The sequence below is a fragment of the Dermacentor albipictus genome, chromosome 7 (assembly GCF_038994185.2).
Source record: "Dermacentor albipictus isolate Rhodes 1998 colony chromosome 7, USDA_Dalb.pri_finalv2, whole genome shotgun sequence".
Lineage (NCBI taxonomy): Eukaryota > Metazoa > Arthropoda > Arachnida > Ixodida > Ixodidae > Dermacentor > Dermacentor albipictus.
The window spans coordinates 49,361,568-49,374,690 of NC_091827.1; the positions used below are offsets into that span (position 1 = coordinate 49,361,568).

General features: G+C 45.3%; 1 protein-coding gene across 1 annotated transcript in view; it reads left to right on the forward strand.

The window, feature by feature from the left end:
- Positions 1-13,123, forward strand: part of LOC139047425 (uncharacterized) — a 46,978-nt gene that overhangs the window by 11,414 nt on the left and 22,441 nt on the right. The window contains exons 4-7 of the mRNA XM_070521251.1: positions 307-526; positions 3,406-3,559; positions 8,482-8,591; positions 9,797-9,926. Coding sequence (XP_070377352.1) covers positions 307-526; positions 3,406-3,559; positions 8,482-8,591; positions 9,797-9,926 — 614 coding nt within the window. The remainder of the gene's footprint in view (positions 1-306; positions 527-3,405; positions 3,560-8,481; positions 8,592-9,796; positions 9,927-13,123) is intronic.

The following is a 13,123-nucleotide window of genomic DNA, read 5'->3' on the forward strand; positions in this document are numbered from 1 at the left end:
AGAGAGTCGCTCAATTTCATTGAGGTTAAGTTAGCAGCATCATGAGGGTAATAATATTTAACACCAGATTCATTACCACAACCTAATCGGCAGTTATTTCGGTGCTATCGCAGTGATTATGCCAATACCAACACGCTGCTATACCGCAGCACAGCATGCCAACAAGCTCTGAACGCTTACTTCGTTTATACACCCGGCCACACTCAATAAAGCTCAATAAGCACTGTGCAGATTATGGTAACGAATGTTCGCGAAATGACCATATAAAGTGATACAGTGTATACAGTGGGTTTTTGTGTTTCGCAGTAAAACCGACCGTGTTGTCTTGCACGGTCGGGCACCAGGCCGTGATCAAGGATTCGGTGCCCCCCGATGGAACATGCGACAGCATATTCTACACGGACGTCTTCTTCAACAACAAGAACTACAAGATTGAACCATTGTACAGTGACACCGCCTTCAAGGTGGTCCGGTCCGCCGCAGCGACATACTCGAAGACAACGTTCGGAACTTCGATGTATCCGGGGTGAGCTCGACCGTGCCTCTCCATCTTCTTTGCTTCAGCGAAGAAAGAAACGCCCGCCAGCAATATGAGGAATCTATCACTGCTCAATGTAACGTGACTTAATAACTCCGTGAGGGAGGGCAGCGAAACTGTGATAGGTGAAGAAGAACGAACTCGTTCAGGCCAAGCGGAGAGTCTTGCATCGAGTACAAGCTTATAGGCCATAGTGGGATATGCGTCAGCATAAGACTAACTAAGACACGACATAGTGGCCTATTTGATGGTGTAGCGTATTTTCACTTTATGTATAACCTCTACTGTAGCAGCTAAACCTGCCCGCCAGTCTTTACTTTTTTGCTTTCTCACTACGAGCGTACGACAGTGCGTGAGCTGTTGATGCCTGTCAGTTAAAGAAAAGAGCAGCAGCATGCAAGAGAGTCCTCAATACGTAACAAGCCGATATATGATAGCTGGGGAAATCCCATTGTTTTATAGCGGCTAGGCATGCGCCTAGTTTTGCTATACCGCACAATTATCCTAACATATTCCACTCTGGTGTCACTGGCATCCGCCCCTTTTTCGGAAAACACTGGCAACGAAAGGAAGAGAATGCTCGTCACAGAGGAGTAAATATGTTTGTCGCAGTAGATGAGTTGAAAGCCGAACGTATCGCTGAAAGCTGTAGTCTTCGTTTGTATTTTTTTTACATCTATTTCGCCCTTGTGATACGGCTTTTTCTTAATCTAGGCTGACATCATATACAGGGCGTTTCTTTTAGCCGCCCCAAATTTTCTCATAATGGCCTATGGCACGTAACACAATTCTCACGTTTGGTCTAAACCATTTGATGAAGACGCCATTGCTTCTACGAGAAATCAAAACGTTCAATTCAATAATTACCGTAGACTAATTAACATTTCGCTGAATTGCTCTAAGCGACGTATTTCGACCTACGATTTATCGCCGCTAAGCTCACAAGGCGTGCCCACTTGAGGGCGAATTGTCAAGGAAGCACCTGTTTCGAGTTATGAATTTTGAAAACTTGTGGCGAAATGCATTCATGTTCCAGGTAATTTTCTGCTTCAAAGAAGAAAACAGCGCCTTCGTGAAAAAGTAACTGGAACGCCAATGCATTTTGTCGGATACATTGAAAATTAGTATTTAGAACATTTTGTTTCTCGTAGAAGTACTGGCCGTCCTATTGCGTAATTCACAATAAAAGTTAGAATTGGGCTATCAGCCTGGGCAATCTTCAAAAACATTTACTGCAGCTAAAGAAAAACACCCTGTATAGCGTGTAACAAAGATGTACATGTTTTCTTCTTCGTTTAGTATAGATGTTCTTGATTAAATTAACACAGGTAACGGTATAAATAAAAATACATTTACAAGCTCTGTTCACCAAGCTCGAACACAGCCAAGGTGTTGGAAGGAAAATCTCTATAATCGTCGTTTCCTTCTACACCGTCACCAATGTTCTCCTTGTCACATTGACTGCAGTCACATGACATTGACTCGGACTGGAAAAGCGTCGACCAGGCGTCTAAGACAGGTTCGTAGGTGAGGGGTATAGCTTTAGGCGGAAATGTGCATCATGTGTGAGGAAGCAGAGGGCGTGGTATCATCGAACGGGGCCCATCCCGAAAGTAACGTCTGTCACTTGTCGTGGTACGGACGGCTGGGCAGGACATGGTAAGCGCCGGAGTACCGCGAAAGTTGTTTTTGAGTGAAGCCAACGAGCTGAGAAGGGGACCAGAAAAGTGTCAAGTTCACATGCACTGACGTGGGCGTCCCGGTGGTTGGAGTGGTACAACTTCAGGCGTGTTTACACCGCTAGGTGAATGGGCACAATCGGACGTTTCTCTTCTGTTGTACCAATGGAGTCGCAAGCGTATTCACCCGCCAGTTGTGCAGGGACCGGAACAAGGTTGCAAAAGGCTCCATTGCTTTCTGTCGGGAGAGAAGATGCAAATGAGAGTAGCCGTGGGTGTCAGGGCCTGAGGGTCTATACGCATAGGCGGGACAAGGGAACATAGTGTCCCAGTCACGATTATCAGATGAAAGATAAATTGACAAGATATCAGGGATCATGCGATTCAAGCGTTCGATAAAACCACTGTTATGAGGGTGGTACGCAGTCGTAAGCTTTTGCATGCTGGCACAAGAAAAAAGTAAAGCTTCGCTAACTTTACACCAGACGCAGCTCTTTGAAAATCTGACGCGAGGCGCGGTGATGTAAACCGACGTCTAACATTAAGAAGTCGATAACGCCTGTAGCGTAAATGGTTCTGAGAATTGTTGTGACGGGAGAGGTCTTGTGTTAGCCATATCTCGGGGACAACGGACAACGCTTTCTCTTAAGGCTAATGAAGCAATATTTCTATATTATATTCCTTTATAGCGGGGACTGTACGCAAAAGTGCAGGCGAGTTTTCGCCAAATCTGTCCAATACTGGTGCGGCAGAAAAGCATGGACTCCTCTTCACATTAGTTTCTCCCTTGCATCCATCATCTCATTCCAGTTCATTTCATACTGCACATAATTGCTGCAGACGACCATTTATCTTATGGCGTGCTTGACCGGGCTGGTCAACGCACCATTTTCTGCAAGCAATGCAGGCGGAACAGACATCCCTCGCTCGTAAAGCTTCCTGCCAATATTAAGGCGTATTGTTCGAGCCGCTGCTGATGAGTTCTGACCACTGCTGTCGAGAGGCGGCGCAACCATGCACTTTCTTCAGCCGAAGTGGAGCTCGAGTGAAAAAGCGTTCTCGTATACCCTTGGATCTGTGTCGGTCGCATGATCTTCGAACCTCCGCTTTAGCTTAAGGAAGTGTCGGTGTTGTCGTTGTTTTATTTATTTATTTATTTATTTATTTATTTATTTATTTATTGCGCAGAACCATCGGTGAATTGGTACGCACCAAACAGCAGGATGTTGAGAGCGCCATGACCAAGCTCTTCAACGACAACTTCGTGCACTTCGGCATGCTGAATGTAGATAATATAGAGGACTACGACAAACTCAAAGATGGCCCACTTCAGTACTTGAAGGTAAGCATACGTATACACGGCCACTATATTCATTTTTACTCTTTAATATACCATCAAGGTGTATTATTATAGAAGGAAATGGTCCCACATGGTTGGTAATAATAATTTAATATTTATTGGGGGTAGGGAAATGTGAGGCATATACACAAATGGGAATTATTCTTGATTGAAAAGAACAAAGAATTACGAGAAACAGAGAAAAATATATATAATATTTAATAATCAAATTATGCAATAGTAACTAATATTTTCACAGATGCATTACCACATTCAATAGTGATGAGTGATATGGAAAGGTGATTAATGTCGATCGATATGGGGGCACATATGAATTTAAATATGGCTGTCTAGAATCACTCGCTCAGGTAACACTGATCCTTAAGCGAAATATTCTACGGCGACTTTTCAGGCTTGCTAGAGAAGGACGTAATTTTGTTTGCGTTATACTAGCGATATGACCGATAAGACAAAATGAATACGACAGAAGTATTCTGCACCATTTCGAGGGAATTGGGTCATGGTACAGCTCCCATAACGATGCGGCGAACTAACGTTTACTACGAAGAAGCGTTAAACCGAATCCACAGGAACCTAGACTGGCCTTGATTCAAGGATGACGGCCGAATTTCAAAAAGTTAGAAACTTTTTAATATAATAGTGAAGATGGAATGCACACCTTACAATCAGCGGAAGCTAAGCAAAGGGTTCGGGAAGAGGTTAATTCAAATGCTCCCAATTTGATCATTTCTTTCCTGCGTCTATGGCGTAAGGGAAACTGGCCAGCTCAAGCACCCTCGTGCACCCATGCTGAACAATGTGATGACTTGTACCTTGTATCTGGGCTCACACATTACTGTCGCCCATACAGACGTAAAGCCGGCCGTGGTACTCCCTCCGTAAACGCAATCAGTATATGTATCCTAGGGCTAGAGGTAAACAGCTTCGCCGTGAAGAAAAAACAAGAAAACCACGGGACAGGCGGGGGATGCAAATTCAAGACGATGAGCACAAAGCGAACAAGGTGAAAGCCGGATCCAACGTTTCGAGAAGTGGACTTCTCTTCCTCAAGAAGGGATATACAAGGATTGTATAGGCGGTCTTGGAAATGTCATGTCCACATATTCCACCTTGAACAAGCTAAGTCCGCGTTTCTAAACCTCCGATCCGGCTTTCGATTTGGACTCGTTTCACAGTATAAAAAATGCGTTTGTCTGAGAAAACATTCATCTTGTCGCCGTTTTCGACGCTCGTCGCAAGCAGGCGGAAACTTCACCACGCGTCTTTATGGACATCGCTAGATTCTTTACCGCTGATTTCTAGCAACACAACACTGTTTTAACCTTCACCTGGATTGTTCGAGACACTTCACTTTCGCAATGGTCAAATTATCAGTAAAGTTTATTCTGGGCCACCAACACCCTTAGAAGATTATTTAGCCTAACTGTAGATGCCCAAGGCTGTCTGCGCGCCTGAGCAAAACGCACGTCGTATCTTCGAGCTAATGTGCGGCGGTTACGAAGGCAAATGGTCAGCCGAGATTGTTTGTGGTTTGATACTCGCTTGGTTTTGAAGGTCACGTGATCTCAAATTACCCAGAGAGCTAATTAAGAGCCGCTGCCGAGGCTCTTAATTATATCAACGTTGACAGGGCGTTTACTCGCGTTCAACGAGTAAGATACTGTCAGGTTTATCTCTGCGCAAGTGATACCAAGATTTGCCAAGATGATACCAAGATGATACCAAGTGATACCAAGCAATTGTTTCCTGCAATATGCACGGCTGATAAAGCGTGAAACTTAATTTGGTGTAAGTGGCTAATACTTTAATATCGCTAGCAATGCGCCGGCTTTTGGCAGAAGCAGTGACTTTCTTTTCTATGTCGTGATGCTCGTGCTTCTGTGATCGGTAGTTCCTGGTGGTTGCGTTAAACCCTCACTATGGATCATATCCCGGCATTCGCCATTCGGACAGTACTTTGTGAAAAAGAAATTGTTCTCCAATCCACGCGGTGGTTGCGCAGCGAAGCCTTAAACCAGAATTAAAACGGTTGCCCGTTGAGAGGTAGCTTCAAATTAATCACATGGCTATATTGTTATCCGACTGAGACGTTTTACCGGCCTGCGACTTCGCTTGCTCCACAAGTTCGTGCAACAGAATGAACCAGAGAGAACAGATATGCAATTAACCACCCTTTCGTGGAGTTTCTTCAGCATACTGCTCTTCAGGAATCTTCATGGCCTTCTCATACCATATGCGAACACAAACCAGTTTGCAGACGGTTTCTTTTTTTACATACAAAAGTGTTGTTACATCAGTCCCTGCCATTGCTGCTCCCTGGCCACTGCAGCATATCCAACCGTAATCCTTACCGGGGAAAGTTGCGACAACGGAAATGCGCAAAGGCGAACATTCAGAATATTTTCTCACAGCCAACGTGTATCTGCATGGCTAGCAGCTTCATTTGCCCGTCCGTCTGTCACCTGTATGCCGAAAACTCCTGCGCCGACACCCCATGCGCACGCGCAAACAAAGAAAAGGAGAAGCGTGTGATTGGCTGCGCCAGTAGTGACGTCGGTGCTTTCCGTCGCAGCCGAGCGCGCGCGCAGGAGTTTCTCTCCAGCTCCGAAATGGGTTGGCCACGCGGCATATGTACTCCTGAGGAGCAGGCAGCTTTCGATCTGCAGCGCCGCGAGAAAAACCGACAACGAGCTCATCGGCGCCGTAATGATGCAGCTGCCGGGACACACAGAGAGGCTCGCGCAACCAAGCGGAAGCAGCACCTGCGTACCGAAGAGCGACAGCCTAGCAAGCCGTTGTTTAATTGGCCGTAGGGATTAACCCAGTCAATTGCACCGGCGCCGCACGTTTCGCCTTCGCGGGTTAACTGTACGGAATGTTTGGGCGCTGATTATTTCTTTACCCCGCATTGCCGGCGCCGCCGCTGCCACGGATGCGAGGAGGCGAGCGTCACCTAGTGGCTGCTGCAAGAAACCCAGCTCTGCACGCATTGGGCGCCTCGCGCTTACTGTTTCGAGTTTTTTTTCTGCGCACACAACAGGCCCTGTCGTGTCGTGCCACGACACGACACGACAGCTCATGTAGCTCAGCAGCTCATGTAGAAAGGTTATATGGAATTCAGTTAGCCTTCCTAATGACATATAATATGTGAGTATTCCAAGACAGGTTGCATGAAGTGTGGACACCGATGTACTTGATTTCGGTGTGTGGTTCAGTTTATTTACAAGAATGAAGTTGCTTTGTTTCTCTAGTCCCACGCATACAATCTGTGCTTATTCACTTTTACTTATATTAGGCATATGTTACACTAGGAGGAAAGCACTAACATTGACTATTAGCTTTGCACCACATTCCGCCATGATCAGCGATAAGAAAAATCAATATTGCAAGAAACACTTTCTATTCGTCATTTAAAAAAAAATGTAACGAACCTACAAAGGGGAGGACTGCGATACAGCACTGCGCACCGCAAGTGCTCATTATTTGAATCTTTAGCCCAGCCGAGGTGAACTGAGTAGTTTTACAGAAAAGCTTGCATTCACGTCCACCTCAGAAAGCCTATTTTCAGATTTGGCAAACTAAGTTTGCATATTTAGAATCTTTAGGAGGAGTTAGCACGGTGTATGCGTCGTAAAGTAGACTAAGGTGTACGAGGTACTACGACTGCATTGCAAAGCCGGCCAGCGTACCCCCCTGGCAATCAATTCCGGTTATGACACTACCTCCGGTATCGGCGTACACATTTCGCTTGCTTATACAAAGAGCACAATCGCACAAACCCACAACAAAGAAATCGCGACATTTCGTATATATATATATATATATATATATATATATATATATATATATATATATATATATATATATCATTCCCGTTTTTATTGTGCTACTATTCCTTGAATGCTTGTTAGTTATAGCCATTCTATCGATTCTACTTTACTTTGAGGCAGTGTCGTGTACATTGACCTCAAGCGTTGAATATTATTGTTTGTCCTTTGCAGAATTTTGACACCAGATTACGGTGTGTTAGCGCATTTGTTACACTGTATTTTTGTATATGTATTCACTTATGTATCCTAATTATTGTTTAGCCTTTGAGTGCACTCTCCGCCCTTACACAATGCCTCTAGGGCCTGTAGGGTACCTTCATATAAATAAATAAATAACAATATACGCGGCCCAATTCGTCATGTTCTGCTGGATTGCCTCAAGAGGTGGTCATAAACTGCAGGAGCCTCAATGGCTCTAGTTAAACACATTCACTGTTTGGCTTCCCTAATTATTCGCTTAGGACACCTGCTGAAGTTAAAGAAGCTTATGGAATCTGAGCATTAGTACAGTATTGTCAATGTTAAGGCTAGCAGCTGCACTTGAGAGAGTCCTAATGGGCCCTTCGCCGGCTTTTTGTATTACAATCACGTAGTTGTAGCTTGAAAATAATGCAGGGTTGATTCGCTCAGCAAAGTATTGCGCCGGGAATGCCGCGGAAGGAGTTAATGTCAGCAAGATCCCGCGCGCCCGTGTTCTTTCAATTATATACGGTATACAAGGTAAAGCTTCTTGACTGAACACAGTGGCCGCGAGACCTTAGGCAAACAACTATAGCTGGTCTATCGGATTCAGTCGGGGAATCAAGGAAAAGCACGTAATAAAAACGTCTAACGGGTGCACGGTACTTGACCTTGATTGTTTGTGCCCCTAATTCATTCAGTCACGCATTCAGGAAAATAACTTGCGGATCAGAACTCTTTTTAGCAAATCGTACCAGTGAGTAAAATGTATGCTGGGGCCGTTCGGTACGCCGCGCTATACGTAGAATATAAAACATGCACAAAAGAAAAATATTAATGACAACGAGAGGATGAAGCCTCATTTCACCGTTTTTCGACCGCCATTTCGTCCAGATTGTGGGAGATTTCCTAAGTACACCTGGCCACCACTGCGCCTTGGGAGTAGGACTCGTCGATGGAAAACTAGGTGCACTTATCCTGGACAAAGCCAAACTAGCCACCGAGTGAGTATAAACTGCCGAATGGGAGTCCTCACCTGAACCTGTATTGAACTGGAGGTCGCGAGTTCGTTGCACGACCGCAGAGGCCGCATTCCAGAAGAGGCGGCGTATACAAAAACGGCGTTGTACCCTGTTTCGACGAGCTTTCGCATTCTGGGACTCCGCGTCCACTCGCGTGAACAAGGACTTTCATCCTCTTTCGTAATTAAACCCGAAATGACAAGCTGATAGCAAGCCACTGTTGGAATGCGAACCTGAAACCTCCGCATGATGCGTGCTTAGCTCTGACAATTGTGCTTTCTCGGATGCTGTTCCCACGTCCGCGTTCTCACGGGTTAATTTATGCGCACGGTGTTCATCCCTAACAGGGGGTTTCCCGCGGCACCCGTGGCATCTCGTCGACAGCGAATGTCGGAGATCGTATAGACCGACGGTGTAGCGTTAGGAGGTGAACTTTGCGGGCATGCAGCTCACCAATAAAGCCTCGAATGCCGTGCCAGAAAGCTTCAACCCTTCCGAAATTTGGGGCCCTTTCTATGCAATGGATTATGGACATTGTTCTGTCCGCGGAAGGCAACAACAGTGGGATGGTAAAAATTAATCCGCAGCACTACATTCACGCGTCGTCGGAATAAAGCCGTCCAGCCTAAAGCATTTAAAGCAAATCTCGGTTTGTCCTGCCAGATTGCATATCATGAGGTCATACGTCGTTACTCCTGCAGCCATAAAGAAAGGATTTGAACAAGAGGGGACACTTTTTTAAATAAATCCCTTTTCCTTCATTTTCTACAACTTCACGTCGTAGTCGATGGGCTTGGTGGGTTCCATGCCCGGAACGCCGCCCTTGCCGCAACACACTGTAACTAAAGACTGCAATCGAGGCAAGGTAAAGTCGCCTAATGGGGTGTCATTCACATGCCGCAAGTGCGCGCAGTTGCTACTAGTCATATGTAGCTCTCCGTTTGTTCTTAAAGTCAGAAATCCAATTTTCAGTTCTCCCTTTTTGCACGAAAACGTAAGCTAAAAGGAAACGTATTTCTCCCCTCGCTCTACCTGCGTTACTCCTGCGATGTCTTATCTTCAGAACAAACGTTCTAAAAGTTGCTGGAGGGCGAACCTCTGCTAAGAATATATAAGAAGCGTCTGGTCGCTCGAAAGTAATCTCTGGCCCCACGGTGTCTTTTCTTTTTCCTCCTTTTTCCTTCCAGACATTTCCCCAAGATAACCATGATGGTCATCAAAGTACACACGGAAAGAGCCGAAAACCTTGGACGGCTGTACCCTATTGCACCGAACCCCGATTCTGTGAACACAGCCATTTACGTCACGCTGTCACTGGTGAGCGAATTTTCAGTAGGGAACGCACACTAACGTGGCCTGCCCCATTTTCATCAATCTACAGTGAACCTTTCTATGGCTAGGATCGCGAGATTTCTACGGGGTATAACGTAGACAAAAAACTACCATAACCAATGGCGTATACGTTCAAATGCAATGGCTAGTAGCTCCGTGTGGCAGAGGCTACAAGCACTCAGCAGTATGAGGCGAACAGTGCATAAATGCGAATAAAATCGTGGCATGAGCTACTGCATTGATTCGTTGGCATTCCTTCATTGGCATAATTCATTGCATATTGCATTGATTATCGACACTCATGATTGAAGGTAATATTTCGGTGCAAACTTGACCACGACGAGCCGTACATTTCGCTACTTAGCAACACGTGAAGAACAGTACATGTTTTAATAAAGAGCAAGCTCAAAACAAGCGTCTCATTCATGACATCGGCGAGCCTTGCCAGGATTTCAACAGCCCAATGGCCCATTATCAGGAGTTGCAGGCAGAGTCGGAACGTTTGGCGGCAGTGGCCAAGGACCTAAGCTTGTCAAAGGAGGAGATGATGGTGTTTTATGAGAGCGTTCAGCTGAAGCAGGGTAAACACTGAGCTTACTTGCGACTTCTACGAATAGGAAAAGGATGTGATTTATAGGCTTCGATGGATCTCAAGAAGGTGACCTGGAATTGAACAGACATCCAATCTGTACAACTCGGCAGCACGTCATGCGATGACACTCCATACTCTGTTTCACGAACTGTGTGCAGCATTATGAAAGCCATAGCTTTCGGTAAGCAATGAGAGAACAAGTGCAAGTTTGGAAACTAATTGGACGACACTCTCAACCGTATCGTCTGAGTGACTGGTTTCCGAGGACATGCCAGTTCACCCTTTGACTGCCATATGGTTATACTTTTGTTATGTTGCGAACAGTAGGTGAAACACTTATTGGGCCTCAGAAGCACAAATGAAAAACGCACAGAAGCACAAAAGGCACAGAAGCACAAGTTAAAGAAATTGATTTACACACGAAAGTATCATGTAAGAAAATCATAGCGCAAGTTTTTACCTCTGTCAGCACACTGCGAAGGCCACATCTGAAAATTTCACTTTAAGTCATGCCGCAATGTCACATGTGTAGTCGCTCCACGAAAATTATTTGTAGTCTGCTGCATGAGAAATGTTAGCATAACTGAGGAGAGCGAATTTGGAAGGTGGCACAATGCAAACATGATCGCAGGTGTGCAGACATTCACTATGTTCTTTTACAGCAAGTCTGTGCACACATAAGGACACAGCCTTTTCCTGGAATTGAGCTTCAGGACTGCTGCACTTGCAGTTGATAGTGAGAAAGCATGCACAGGGGCCTTAAGTGTGCACTACACAAGAACGCTGTGAACAATATAAAGCAACTTTTCTAAACAAGCAGTAAGCGTCATCAAAAGAATGAGCATGAAATATAATAAACAAGCTAATTTCATACTTAGGAGGCTTACAGTGCGTATGAGCAGACGTCTTAGAAGTGTCATTGCGCAACTTGGTTCCGTTTCTTAAAACGCTTTGCAAGCTCATAATTATGCATGCTTATCTTAATGCTTAGAGTCGGATTCAGCAGTTTTAACCACCTGGACATCACGGATGTCAGCAATCCTAAGATACAGCAAAAAGAAACAAGAAGTAAAAATTTGCAGATTTACAACAATGCCTCGCAATTCGTATACATTTAGGCGAAGGAAAAACGTGTTCACTTGGGTCCCTGAACTGGTGCTCATGTCGTGCGATCAGTTTTGGTTTACTTTTTCAGGCCATTGCATTTGCTCTTCTGCTGGTTTCTGCGTAGATGCTTCCCCTGCCTTTTTATTCCTCCCTGCAGTTATGAACATTATGGCCTGCGGCTCATCATAACATCAGATTCGCAGCAATTCAGATGCTGCCTGGCTAAGACTCTCAATGTTAGTTCTTGTAACAACACAAAAATATCCAAGAAAGTAGATGGAGAATCCGTGCCGCGGTAACTCAATTGGTTAGAGCATCGCAAGTGTAATGCGAAAACGTGGGATCGTTCCTCTCCTGCCACAAGTTGTCATTTCATGCACTTTCGTTGCCATTTATTTATCATTTATTCAATTCAACTAGTAAGAAAAAGTAATGTCCCGTATGTTTTCCTTGGTCTACATCTGTTGCATTCCCATGATCCCGATATGGGGGTATTTTTTAATGCTACGTAGTGTAAACAAGCTACCTAGCTGAAAAATATCCTTCAACCGCATACTTGATTAAAGAGATCCGGTCTGGAGAAGTGTGGATGCGAATATGCCACTGTGGACCAAGACTATCCAAATTGAAGTAGCATACCCACGCGCGTATATTCGCCCCAAGCGGCTAAAGCGCAAACGGCACCACGTGAATTCGGGGAAGGAAACAGTGAGACAATAGCGTTTCTCGAAACGCCGATTTACTCTAAAAGAAAACAGTGCACCGAGTCGTAAAACATGGGGCTTCAGCCGGAGAGAGTCGCCTGCTGCCCGCGAAGGAGCTGGACCGGAAGTCGAGGTTGCAAGCATGCGAACCCGTATCCCGGAGCCGTCAAAATGCATTCGTCTTCTCGTTTCTTACAAAAACGCGAACCCGTTATGGTTATGGCATTCGTTGCTCACATTAAGTAACAAAAATCTTTAACAGACAGCCGAATTTGCGGCTGGGAGCTATTTCTGTCGGCACTGATCTTCCTAACGTGCACCGACCGCAACTAAGTTCATTATTAAATTCTGAGGTTTTATGTGAAATAAGCACAATATGGTTATGAGGCACGTCGTGGCGCAGGACCCGGGATTGATTGAGTATTCAATCTGGGGTTATTTGACGTGCACCCAATGCGTGTGGTACACGGCCATTTTTCGCTGTTCGCACCAACAAAACAGGGCCGCCCGGGCGGGTATACAATACCACGACCTCAGGCTCAGCAGCGCAGCAGCAAATTCATTCGGCCACGCCGGCGGGCAAAAAGGAAGTCAACGCTCAGGCCAACGACGTGTTCAAGGTGAAGAGATAGCGGACAAGGAAGTCGCGCGACCAGAGACCTACCACCGCTAAATAAAATTCGGTATTCCGTTTTAGCAGCGGAATGCTGGGTGGGCTGCGCTTTTTTAGGTGTACCCTTATAATTTTATTTCGGCGTTTTGCTATAGCTATGCATAAA